Raw genomic sequence first — 14,310 nt, forward strand, 5'->3', positions numbered from 1 at the left:
GTCTACTCTGTAAAAAGTTATGCCTGGTCATACATTACAATCAGTGACTGAACAATCAATCATCCCCTGTTTTCCTACTCTTAGGGTAGGAATATTTTTCCCAAATTTAAATGGAACCAGCCTCGGGGTATACCCTTTCCATTAAAAAAATAATTATCAAAATCGAACCACTCTATTAAAAGTTATGCGTGGTCATACATAAAAAAAAATACGCGTCGACTTGAGAAACTCCTCCGTTTTTTTCGTCGGTTAAAAATATACAACAGAAACAAGAAAAATTCTACATTTTGAACCAGTTTTTGTATAAACATTTGAAGATCAAGCCTGCTAGCCAAGATAAATGATTTATCTAACAAATTTATACAAACTAAAGCTCAATTTACAAGCAAACAGTCTCTAATTGCTGACAGACATGGATATGTAGATAATTTAGGCACTCTTAAGAAAGTAATAGCTTACAATTATAATAATGAAAGAGCGCTACATAAATCCTACATTTAAAGAGAAAGTTACATAAAAACTACGTTTCGTTTTTATTTTAAGCTAAAAGCTTTTATATTCTTAATGAACTATAGAACCTAACTAAAAATCGTTCCAGGCAAGTATAATATCTACTAGGTAAAATCATTTATCTTATTAGACTTAGACCTATCAAATAAGTCCTGTTTGTGAAATTACTTAACGCAAGTTTTTGTTAAGGATTTCAATTTTATTACAAACTTTTTTGATGACTATAAATTTTGGCAGCTGTACTTTTGTCATTTACATGTCATATTAGCACCAAGTTTCAAGTCGATGCTATAAATTTAATGACTGAAGAGTTCTACCCAGCGGAGACGATACAGTACTGGCTAGACTCTCAAAATTTTACTACCAGATGAAATAAAATTAGTATCACCAAACTAACGTAAATATGTCAGTTTTAGCACAATCTGATACCAAGCAAGGTTCGCCAATAGTTAGCAAATTTTGAAATCAAGGTACACCGACGACAACTAAGATGAACATTGCAAGTTAAAAGAATAAAAGCTTGCAAAAAACAGCATAAGGTTATAGTCCATAGTTTCTTTTTCATATGGGAATATAACAGAGGGTCTACCGAGAGACAATTTCTAAAAGTCCCTTCACAGTTTCAACTTCACTTCACACTACGATTCTCAAGGTATTGGTGTCTGCCAATGGTCGCTAAGTGCCTTCTTCATGCCCAAGCTTGTATGTATAGGCTGTGCGTTGTTTGTCACTCAAGTCATGTTTCTCTTTTTTATACCTTACCAGTTACCTGTTTAAATAGTTAATCTCTGTAACAGAGCAAATAAGAGGAAATACAGCAGAAGATCATTAAGAAAGCACTACGTCTTGAAGTGATTTGTAAAACTTTCAAAGACATTTTTTAAAACCTACACATAATACGCAGAATATAACGGTACCCAAGCGAAAAAACTGAAACCGATCGGTGAGATAAATACAAGCAATTATTCATAACTTGTTTAAAGTTGATTGAGCGCTAACTTTGGTGGTGTTCAGACAAGTGACAAGGCACGATAATTATCTTTTAGCTTCTCTGAGCTTAAAAGTTTGAGTCATGTTTTTTCTAAGAATTGCTTAGGTATTTAGCGTCTGTATTAATTTCGCTCAGGTTTGTGTGAGAAATTGAACACGTCACATTTGTACTATGAACTGTGATTAAAAAAGTGCGTACTTTAAAAAGCTCCGATCGATAAAATTTGTTCCCAATTCCCGCAAAAGATTTAGAACGTAATATAAACTTAAGTACATAAAAAACTTGAAAACATAAAACAGCTCCAAAATATTCTCATAATAGATCTTACGGAGCTGTCAGTAAACTTAAATATCTCAATATAAAAATAAATTGATCTATTCCAAAAATAATACTGATGCACTTTTTAAGAAACAAATCGCCAAATATGAAAATCAAATTGAGTATTGATGATCAAAACAAATCATTTGATGCTATCAAAATTTTTACTTTTCATGCAATGTTATGAACGTGACTGATAATGATTTCACCATTACCTTTCTCTGGTGTTAGAGGGCAAACGTCCGACCTGGATACAAGGAAAGCTGCAAGGGTTTGCCTTAAGATACAAGAGGATAGGAATAATAAAACAATATTTTACTATCAGCTGACCCGAATTTTCAGGATATTGCAGCAAAATACATAACTGTTACGTGGAAGAAAGACCAATTTTAAAACTTGTGTGAATCATCATGTTTTTTGGTACTATAAAATAGCAAAATTAAAGTGACTTCGCAGCTGTATGCGTGTTATAAATTGAATGTTATAAAAAGGAGTTGTTATATGAGAAACTTTAATTTTACAAAAATGAAGTTAGCTTTAGTAAGAGCATCCAGTCTATTCCTATTAATATTATTTTTAACTGCCTGCACAAACTTTTTGTACCAACGAAATAACGCTTGCTTGCATTATTTTTGATTTAGAAATGCCGTACATAATATATTTTTTATTATTGAAATTCCTGCTCCAATTTGTGACATCGCTGTTCCTTTTATATTTTTTCGAATTTAAATTATTTTTAAATACAACTAAAGGTTACGAAATAAATTCTTAACTTTTGACTTTAAAAACATTCCTATGACTCATTTATTGAAATGATGACGGATGTTTCTATAAATCGCCCACCACTCGTCACTTTTACTACACCAATTATTTTCTCATCGCGTGTGTTATGCATTGAAAGCACTGTTTTTGTCAAAACATTGTGTTCTGTGGCATTTGGAGGTTCTGTGGGAAATAAATCTTCATCACAAAGTTCACAGTATTGTGTGTGAAGCGTTTTTTATTGTATCGAATGTATGCCAGGATGGATCCGTTCATGGTTATACCAATAGCGGTTTCCTGGTTTAGCGGTTTGCCTCATTACTAACCTGTTAACCGTTTGTAACAAGCCTATCTACGGTTACATCGCTTACAACTTCAGGTCAAGCTTCACAATAACCGTGACAATGTAAATTTTCTTTCCAAGAGTTTCATTTGTTTCGATTTGACGCGGTTGTTAAAATTTTAAGTAATTTTCTATCTTTATGGGAATAAAAAGCATTGCATGGTTTTATTTTTTAATAACAACAATCGATCGCTGATATTAGGACATACTTACTTGTAATAAATAAACTATTATTGTTATATTAATACAAACTCAATACTTATGAATAAAAATACAGTCATGAAGGTTTCAGGAATACATATTTTTCATGCTTATAATAACATGATTTAAATTTTTCATTAAACATATAATAAATATGTACAAAATATTGATATTCTTAAATAATACTTATAAAATATTAAAGCCAAGTAGGTACTGGTTGTAAGCAACCATACATAATTTATAATAAATGTAAATAAATGAACTAAATAAGAACATAATAAACACTCGACCACCTTAAACAAGGTCTAATGAGAAATGACTAAATAATATTGAGCGAAACAAAACTTAACAAATCAGTCAATAAATAAACATTCACACGCAATAAATAATTTGAAATAAGTTAACGATGGGTTCGAGAAATCTCGGCACTAGGTCATATAACTAGGGCACCTTACTAGGGCTTTTGCGCACTGTATGCTAAGCTCTGTGCTTCCACTGATCTGCCCCAACCTCCTCCGTGGCCGCCTCCGCCTCCGCCGCTGCTGGCGCCGTATCCACCCGAGGAGTCACCACCATACCCACTGGAACCACCATAATCATGGCTCGAAGTATGACTTGAACTATGCTGAGGATGTGCCACTACTTCATACGTCACGTGTTTCTGTTGGGAGAGTAATTTCTTTAATCCAATGATGGCAGACAACACTAGAGCCAACTTGCCAATCAGCAAGGCTTTTCCAGCAATCAACGCAATAGCTCCAATTGCTAATGGCATGATCGCCATCAATTTCATTCCCAAAATCATCATCAAAGGTCCTAACATCTTCTGTGCCTTCTTCTTCTTTCCTCGTCCTTCTTCTGACACTTCATTGTCTTCAGTGAAGGATGACACTGTGTCCTCTAAAGCTCGCCCCACACTAGTAACGGTATCCACAACATCAGATCCTTTTACTTCCACTTGGATGGAATGTGTATCTAGGTATCTCTTCAGTCTTGAAAGGGGATCCAAAGACCGTGGCGCGCCAGTTTCTTGAGGGGCGTCGGATGCTCTGACAACGGTGACGCCGTCCGATAGCGCGAAGCTCTCCTTTTGTCCGATCATCTTGTCGACGAACGAGAAGAACTTGTATTTGAGGCATGATGTGGAGTCTTTGCGGAGACAGTCGTTGATTCCATCTAGGTCGTTTTCTGAGTGGCCTGTATCTTGGGCGGGCAAAGCCGCACAAGCCGCCGCGAGAGCTATAAACGCACAAGTCCGCCACATAGTAAGCTCGTTCACTACACTGGTGCGCTCGCGCGGCGCGTCACCTTAAATACCTCGCTTTACCCCTCGCCCAATGAAAAAAACTCACCGAAATATCAGAATGGACTTTCTTCGGAGTCTGGAAGTAAAAGTGTGGTCCAGGTTTCATAAGATGTTGCATTAATGTGAAAGCCTGTGTTATTACAGTAAACGTAAGCGGCCATTGAAAAGGTCGCGAATTCGTGTCGGACACTTGTTTTTGCGTTTTCATTCATGAATTCTTGTTAATGCTTTGTTTTTGCGGAGAATGATTGCGACATTACAATTATTATGCTGGATATTTTTTTATAAGCAGACTCATAGTATTGCATTGATACCCAACGTGTTTTAAATGTTTTGTTTTAATAAAAGCGAGTAATGGACATACAAATTCAATGTGCCATAACACAATGTTGACGATCGTTTACTATTTTGTTAACATCTAGCAAACTAGCATGTTTATTCACAAACTGTTAATGAATTGAAAAAAATCAATGAAATGACATGTGTCATCAATGTAAATTCTGATGACATTTTCTAAGTGGGTGGCTTATGAAAATTTCCATCTAACAACTTAACGACTACAGACGTAGTGGGATATGGGAGTTATTCGTCGGCAGTAGTAGTCACGGAATGCCAAGGAAATCCTTGCCAAACAGGTCCGGTGCAGGAAAACGGCTGCTTTACTATGAAAGTTAGAAAGTAAACTCTGTTTAAACTTAAAATGTACTAATTCTAAAAGTATAAAATCACTTGGTATACTTATCAATTTGCTCCGTAGTATGACATTGTGTAGAATGAATCTAAAACATTTAAAAGCTTTGAAATCAAAAACTGTCTTCATTCTGTAAAATAATTAACTTAACGTATTTTCTTTGATATGTAAATATTTGATTGAAATTTTAACACATTCAACTGAATCCCATTTATACTCTGTAGAAATTAATGTTCATAGAGCTTTGTAGACTGGTCATAAATAGCTGAGTGAAAATTTAGTTTTTTTATTCCTCTGAATTAACATGATTAATTTAGTGAAATAATTTAGATCAAGTTTATAAGATTCACGGTTAATTACCTACATTAGACCATGATTGCTTTCAATGAGCTCTTGATATTTCGATGCAGTGTTGCTTATATTATGATTTTGAGTAGACTGATTACACTGAATAATATATATGAAGTTATCATGATTATGGTTCTATTAATAATAAGAAGAAAAAAATTATCGTGCATGTTTCATTCCACAATTGATGTCACGACTTTTTAGTCCCTCCCCCTGTTAATGAGGGGTTCTGTGATAGGCATTTTGCGCCAATATCGTGAGGTCCATTTGATAAGCTTGACATCTGTATCTTATTTGCTATTGGTTATATAACTAAAAATAAATGAGGCAATCTCAAGATAACCCTAACGTAAAACGGATCTATCGATACTAACGCCATCTAGTGTTTCTATCACCTGTCAAAGAAGGTTTTGGTAAAAAATTCATTTTTAATACAAGCTGTTTTTGCTGACTGTACTTTTTGTTGACTGTACTTGTATTGTCACTCAAACTACATTTGCATGCCAAATTTTAATTCGATGCCATTAACCGTTGAAGAGAGTCCTGTGGAGACGATCCTGGCCGGACTAACAAGATGTCACTACCAGTACTGTAAAAATACCTCAACAGCACACGTCTATTGGTAGTTCCTTAGGTTTTAGTAAATATTGGTTTCCAGCAATTAAATGTAATCATTTTTGATCTCATACGTATTTTTACTTTGAAAATTAACAACAATTTTATTGTGTTGTGTTGATATTGATTTTAATAATAAAATAAATTTTAAGTCAACGAAATCTAAAGAATTTCGTGATTAAAAACTATAGAATAATTCCAGTTCTCCTAAACACTCGAAATGAATAAGGTAGCTCGTATGGCAGAACCAAAAAGAAAAATCAATAATCTCAACTTTTTCATTTCGGTACGTCTTTGTCAGTTACCTACCATCTAAGCTACACTACGTAGACTCTAATACTGGATATTCATGCATACCTACACGGGCCAGTCAACTTTTTTACCGACACTAATCTGTCCGCGACATTTTTCAAAAAATTGCAGATTTTTGTAAGTAAACATGTTTTTTCTGTAATTTAATAGATGGTGTACATGAATACATGCCATCCTACGTAAGTTCAACCTATTAAACCGTGAAATATCTTGTTGGAAGTACGATTTTTTGATAACGCCTGAGACAATTTTGGTAACGCAGGAGACGCCCAAAGTGTCGGTAAAATAGTTGATTGGCCCACCTACAAATTTGTACAGTTCCCTCGGTGCAGGAATCCAACTCGCATTTGGCTAGTTTTTACAAGCTTTTATTTAGTTTGTCACCTGTCCCGCTGTCTGTCAGTCTGTAATCAAATCTTGCAATTTAAATTCGACCAACTTCCAGTAGTCGGATTGACTTGAAATTTGGCACTCATGTAATTTGCGTGACAAAACAATAATCTGGTAGTGACATCCTGCTAGTCCGGCCAAGAAATCTTCAATGGCATTGACTTGAAATTTGGTATGCAAATACAGTTTGGGTGACAATACAAGTCCAAGTCCTCTTCCAAAACATACTCTAAATCTTTTACAGTGCAAGCTGCTAGGCTGTGGAATCGGTTACCGACCTCCATCAGGCAATCTCTCCAGGGACTGGTGAGGACATTTCCCTATTCATGGCAAACAAGGGCTTGAGAAGGATGTGGCTACCACCTTCTACCTTGCCAAACACCGGCTGTCTTACTCGCCACGCCGAGTGCAAGCACTGCTGCTTCAAGGCAGGATTAGCGAGCAAGATGGTGGTAGCAATCCGGGCGGACCTTTTACCACCTACCGCTCCTTTCGCGGACATTTCCTTTGTATAATATATGTATTATGGTTATATTCAAATATATATATATAGTAGTTTATTGATTTATTTATATTGTAGTTTATGTATTATATTGTTTAAAAGACTGTATAGTAGCTTCCACAATTTTTTTTACTCTTAAACTCACTCTTTGTCGGACCCTGATTACTCCTCTCATCTACTCAAAGGTTGACTGGTTTTAAAGGGATAAGTCCGCCTTTGTACAAGTATCTCAAAGTTTGTCAATTGTGTTTTGTTTCTTTTCTTTTGTACAATAAAGAGTTTACTTACATACATACATACAAGTACAGTCAAAAAAAGCTTGAATTAAAAAATATTTTTTTTACCAAAAACTTATTTGATAGTAAAATTAAAACAAACCCGTATAACTCCGCAGCATCTTACTTACGTAAACCAACCAACTGACATAACTGAGTGGACAAAAACACGCCGTGGCCCAGTTTAGTGAAAAATAAAAGGCTGACCGAATGAAAAGGCGAGCGAAGTTCAATGGCATTTCTAATGGGTTTTGGACTTTGTTTTTTAACCGCGGGCTTTACGCGTAAGAATCTGTCTTCTTTTGAATATGCATTTTAAGAACCATTGGAAAACACTGTTTTGTGTTTAACGGTTGTTTTGAGATATTGCCGTTTGCCTGTACTTTCAGTTGAAGCCTCACTGGTTCTACATTAGATCTTGTAGGGCTACTACGAAATTCGAAAATCGAAGTTCGTGTCGTTCGGTCCCTTTGACACTTATACTATTTAATACGAGAGGGAGAGGGACCTCGGAGTAGGCCCTCTGGTGTGGCCGCCATGTCAGCGGATTAATAGGCTAGATATCCTTTGCGATCATCATCATCATCATCATATCAGCCATAGGACGTCCACTGTGGGACATAGGTCTCCCCCATAAACCTCCAGTTGCCTCGGCTCGGCTCGGTTGGAAGCGGCTTGCATCCACCGTGAACCCGCGACTTTAACCAGGTCATCCCTCCATCTCGTTGGTGGACGTCCTACGCTGCGCTTGCCGATCCGCAGTCTCCACTCGAGAACCTTTCGGCCCCAGCGACCATCTGTTCTCCGTGCTATATGGCCTGCCCATTGCCACTTCAACGAGCTAATTTGCTTGCGCTTGCTTCCTTTGCGATATTTTATTAGTATTTAGATACATTTTTGAACTCTTGCATTAATTTGATGTGGTATTTATTATCGTAATAGCTTACCATCAGACGATCCGTTTGCTCGTTTGACCCCTATTCCATAAAAAAAGTATCATCTCGGTTTATATATTTACGTCCCACTGCAGGGCACGGACATCCTTTCAGAACGAGAATGGTTAGGCTGTAGTTCTCACGCGCGCTCCATGCGGATTGGTAACGTCACACACGCAATTGAATTTCTTCATAGGTGTATATACGGTTTCGTCACGATTAGTTTTACTTATTAATTATTATTATTAAAAAATAACAAGAAGGCATTAGACTTTTAAAGACTAGCTTAAGTACATTGCGTGTTATGCAGATGAAACGTCAATTTAAATAAAAAATGTAATTAAAATGTATTAGTTAAAATCATCCATCATTGTTTCAGTAGCTAAGGTAATATTTTATAAGCTGTTTAGGTACCTAGTAGTTATTTCCAAAATATTCATAAAAATTGAATGTCATTTATTGTTACGTAGTAAAAAATTGCGGTAAAATGAATAATGATATCCAAAAGTCGGTCAAGTGCGAGTCGAACTCGTGCCCGAGGATTCCGTACGAACTTACTTATTTCCCTGAATCCAGTTTCGAATTCAGTTGTTATTGTCCTTATGCAAGTCCCTAAAAAAATAATTAGATATCGTAAAAAAACTTTTTTATTATTATTTCTCTTTTGAACTCAAAAATCAAAATAAGGGTCAATCTACCTGAAGCATCAATATAAAAATATTATTTAAGTTAGCTAGTAGATTTATTATTTAGTATTATTTAGCACTTAGGTATATGATTGTATTTTCTATAAGTTTATATTCTTATTTTTTTTTTGTTAAAATTTAATATCTATGAAAGTATATTTCCTGAAGCATCAGTTTATTTCTTTAAAACATTAATCATAATTATAATAAATAAAAAAACAGTTATACAATAAAAAAAATGTAAAAAATCACAAAAAAAAAGAAACGCGCGTTTTCTTTAAATACGTTTCACTACACAAATGCTTTTGAAATGTGATTATTTTGCATATTGTCCTATTTATTTAACATTGTTTTTACTGCGACCGTTTACACAGTCATGTCCTCCTTTAGCAATGGAACAATGCCCAAGCTTAGTAATTTAAAAAAAAATGCGTGAGAGCGTGTTTTCATTTAGAACTACTTTTTAGAATATTAGAAAACAACTACAACGCTTAGAAAAAATAAAATTACAATAACCAAACCAACTTAGAAAAGTTGAAACCCCCGCAATTGTTATTTAAAAGTTCAATAGGTATTTGTTATAGCAGGGTTTCTCAAAGTGGGGTACGCGAACCCCTAGGGGTTCGCTATTCGACGGTAGGGGGTTTCGCGACAAGGTTTACTTGATGGTGGCTGCAAGACTGGCAAGATGATTAAGATTGATTTTTGGAGTCTTTTTGTATTTTTTATTTCAACTCCAAATTTGTTACTTATTTGTTTGTTATTTGTTGTTGTTTGTTTCAGTTTGTATTTTCGTTGGCAAGATGATTCTTACCTATACTTGTTACCTTTTATTGAAATAAATAATATAAATTATATATTATTATGATGACAATTGAAATATAAATAATCTTAGTTTCTCCAACAGCCAATTTTATTACTATCTTAATCAAATATACAGAATCAAAATTAAGTCCCTGACTTGAGCTAGGTTAAAACCTGTATAGGGATAGGAAGTAAATAGGTATCTGGTATAGAGATAGGAAATAAATAGGTATCTGGTATAGGGATAGGAAGTAGGTAAATAAGTATCTAGTATAAGGATAGGAAGTAAATAGCTCGGAGATGGTCAGGGTTTTAAAAAGTTACATACAACCGCTGGTTCCCGCGTGTTAATGAAAATCGATTAAGTAATAATATATCATCATCTCAGCCTATATACGTCCCACTGCTGGGCACAGGTCCACTCTCAGAATGAGAGGGCTTAGGCCGTTGTTCCCACGTGGGCCCAGTGCAGATTGGGAACTTCACACACACCATTGAATTACTTCGCCGGTTTGTACAGGTTTCTTCACGATGTTTTCCTTCACCGTAAAGCTCGTGATAAATTTCAAATGTTATTTCGCACATGAATTTAGAAAAACTCAGAGGTGCGAGCCGGGGTTTGAACCCACGATCCTCTACTTGAGAGGCCATAGGTCAAACCACTAGGCCACCACGACGCCAATAATTATATCCTTCAACTAAATATCCCAACGACTACAATCAGGTGTGTGTACATAGGTACATCGTTATCGCGGGAGCAAAAACAAATGAGTTAAAGATCAGATATAACAGAATGTCTATTTAGTAAAAACGGATATATTCTGCCTACAAGTTCTAAGCATCTAAGAAGTTGGAAACTAATGTTGCACTTACAGCAATATTATTTTGTATCGCGAGCCTCTAATTCGGGGTAATCTTTCAACCACAACTCCACAATTCATCGCACGCTTTTTCCTTGGCGGCATTTTTAAAAGAACCGGTAATTATGTTGTGAACACAGTTATTATTATGAATAATTTATAAATGACAATGTCAAATAGGAAAAGTGACTGAAGAGTTTGCGTTGCGACTGCGCGGTTAATCTTTTGAAGCATGTACTAGTAATCAAGTCAAGTATGGAGGTCTGATATTAGAAATCTAGTTGACAAATTTTGAATTCGTAGGCATAAAATGTCACTTCTGTTATTGCTTATTAGTCATAATCTTTCAGTACTGTCAAATCGTTTTTGCTCCGGCGATAACGATGTATGGGTGGACACAGAATTGCAATTGGCTTTATCTCATGAACATTAAAATCACGACGACAAAATGATGTCGTATAGGAAATAAACAACATCAATATCTGACACAACAAAGCGTGCCTAAATATCTAATACAACTCTTTCTCTAGAAGTGTCAGATATTTTTCTAGACGTGTCAGATATTTTTGCACGCTCCTCTGTGGCAGATATATTAATGCAGGGCACTGTAATGCACGTTATAATCGTTTCTTTTTAAAGGCATGAAATTTTCATGTCCTATTTGCTTTTATCGTCAAACAACGAATTTTGTTGTCATTTTACTTTCGTTTTTAGCTTTCTTTGCGATAATTTTGGATGATAACATGCGAACCGGCCGAGATCAGTCACCTGTTTGTCTAACAACCGACATCATTCAAATTTGACTAACAATGGGGTATTGCCATGGAGGTTATCAAAACAGTGGAGGTGCTGCGATTCATATTTAATAAATAATACAAATAATTTTCATTTATCCTTCATAAAATACAATTTAACAAGCTTATAGGCTACACTTACCAAAAGGAACGAAAAAAAGGATGGGAAAAAAAAAAAAAGGAAGAAAGAAGACACGAAGAGAGAAAGGGGGAAGGGAAGGAAAAGGGATTTTGTTTGTATTTCTATTCTTTATAGAGTGGAGTATTTTTTTTTCAGCTCATATTCTAGGATTAATTTTTATCACGCGTTTGTCACACATGCCATTAATACTGTTGTACCTAAACTATGCAATTTTGTTTGCAAGCCTAGTTTTAAAGTATTTTATTTTCAATGCCTATTTCTTCGAATCCTTAATAATATTATAAATGCGGAAGTTAACTCTGTCTGCCTGCTAACTCTTTACACTTAAACCGCTGAACCGATTTAAATAAAATTTGATATAAAAATAGTTTGAGATCCTGAAAAGGGCATAGGATACTATTATCCAGGAAGATGGGATAGTGATAAACAAATTCTTAGCAGCCAATAATTACATTTTATTAAAGCTTCTTTGCAGTTCTTTACTCCGTGTGATGGACACATTTGTGCGAACAAGTACTACTAAACTAACTGAAGCGCGACCCATTTTGGAACCTTTCCACAGAAAATGCCGTAGTGACATGGTAATGTCTGACAAGAAATAGTTTTGACATTTCGTTTTAAGTATGTTTGTTTATTTATTTGTTTGTTTGTTATGCTTTCTCGCTTTAAGAACTAAAGCGACCATGTCGCATAGAGCCATAGGTCATCACTGGCAACACAGACTGGCTGAAGGCTAAACCTTGATGAAGTTTATGCGGGACACTACGTAGATAGAACCCTGTTTCAGTGAGCATTTGCCGCACTTATCAAAAAAATCTTGATAAGGGCAGCGGAGGCTCACTGCGACAGGGTTCTACCAAGTGTGCTACATACAAACTTTTCAAGATATAGTCCTCAGGCTTACACATACTTAAGTACAAGACTACGTATAATAATAATTATTATAAATAATAAACAAATCTAGTGTTATGTGTATAGTCACCAGCATTCATATCTGCCACAGCGGAGCGTGCAAAAATATCTGACAAGTCCTTCCGGCCCTAGAAATAGAGTCGTATTAGATATTTATGCACGCTTGTTGAGTCAGATATTGCTGCTGGTGACTGTACTAGGCAACGGATAGACATACTTAAGTACATATTAAACACCCAAGACTCGAGAACAAACATTCGTATTTTTTATAGGTACAAATATCTGCCCCGACCGGGGATCGAACCTGTGACCTTAAGCTTCATAGTCAGGTTCTCTAACCACTGGGCTATCCGGTAGTCTAAGTTATTAACCTAACCTAACCAACAAGAAGTAGGAAAACTCCCGACTTTGTCACTTCAAAGTTCAATAACTCAAAAACGGCTAAACATGCCTAAGAACCATCGCTAGAGAACCTGATTTCAAATAAAAGAAAACGCATTCAAATCGGTCCATCCGTTTAAGAGCTACGGTGCCAGACACAGACACACATAACGGTCAAACTTATAACATCCCTCTTTTTGCGTATCAATTCACATCGTCGATATTATTGTACTAACAGAATAACGTTTACTTGTTGCAGTAACCTTAAGTATGCCACAACGACACTTAGATAAAGGAAAGTTAATTTCAATAGATTTAGTCACTACTCTCGTAGCGGAACTACTGAGCTCATACATCACGTACTTGACCGAATGCACGTTTTTAGTATGCCCAGCCCATAGTGACATGTAACATGTGAAGATCTTTAGATATAAAGAAAACATGCCTACCTATCAAAGTCAAAGTCAAAATATCTTTATTCAATTTAGGCTATAACAAGCACTTATGAATGTCAAAAAAAATCTACCACCGGTTCGGAAAAACCTCTGCTGAGAAGAATCCGGCAAGAAACTCAACGAGGTATATATATTTTTTTTAAAACAGATTTACAATATTATTAAATGATATGTATACATCACAAGTATTTAACACAACTTTATTTTTAACACAGTAGGTTCGCTATTTGAAGGGATCGCTAATGCGGATCGGAATTATTTCCAAATATCCCTGTCCATGATATAATCATTAACTTTATAATACGCCTTTGATATTAATGTCTTCTTGACAATAGATCTGAATTTTGTATCCGTTTCATTTGTAATATTTTTTGGAATTTTATTATAAAAACGTATGCAATTTCCCAGAAAAGACTTTTTGGTTTTAGCCAGTCTGTAAGACTATATTTGTAAAACCTGACACAAAGACGTTTTCACAAGCTCTTGATGTTAACCCTTTTATTGACAAATTAATAAAAAACTCGTGTGGTGCCGGGTAAGAATAGCACCACCCCCTTTCTTCCTGTGGGTGTCGTAAGAGTCGACTAAGGGAACAGGGTTGAAGTGTGTTGTGGGCGATGGGCTAGCAACCTGTCACTGCGATATCACATTTTGTCCATCTTTTATACCCACATTTATGCTAAAAGTGGTACTGGAACACAAGTTTCACGTGCTCTGCCTACCCCTTTAAGGGATAAAGGCGTGAATGTATGTATGTATGTAATAAAAAACAGCGTT

General features: G+C 35.6%; 1 protein-coding gene across 1 annotated transcript; it reads right to left on the bottom strand.

Annotated features, from left to right (window-relative positions):
* Nucleotides 1-3,083: 3,083 nt before the first annotated feature.
* On the bottom strand, nt 3,084-4,405 carry LOC141442087 (uncharacterized). The gene has a single exon (XM_074107000.1). It carries the CDS (start codon nt 4,387-4,389, stop codon nt 3,580-3,582), a length of 810 nt encoding a protein of 269 aa, XP_073963101.1. The 5' UTR covers nt 4,390-4,405; the 3' UTR covers nt 3,084-3,579.
* Nucleotides 4,406-14,310: the final 9,905 nt, after the last annotated feature.

Source organism: Choristoneura fumiferana, chromosome 25 (genome assembly GCF_025370935.1).
Source record: "Choristoneura fumiferana chromosome 25, NRCan_CFum_1, whole genome shotgun sequence".
NCBI lineage: Eukaryota > Metazoa > Arthropoda > Insecta > Lepidoptera > Tortricidae > Choristoneura > Choristoneura fumiferana.

Excerpts from the sequence above, each read along its gene's own strand:
- LOC141442087 (XM_074107000.1), bottom strand. The coding sequence starts at position 4,389 with ATGTGGCGGACTTGTGCGTTTATAGCTCTCGCGGCGGCTTGTGCGGCT.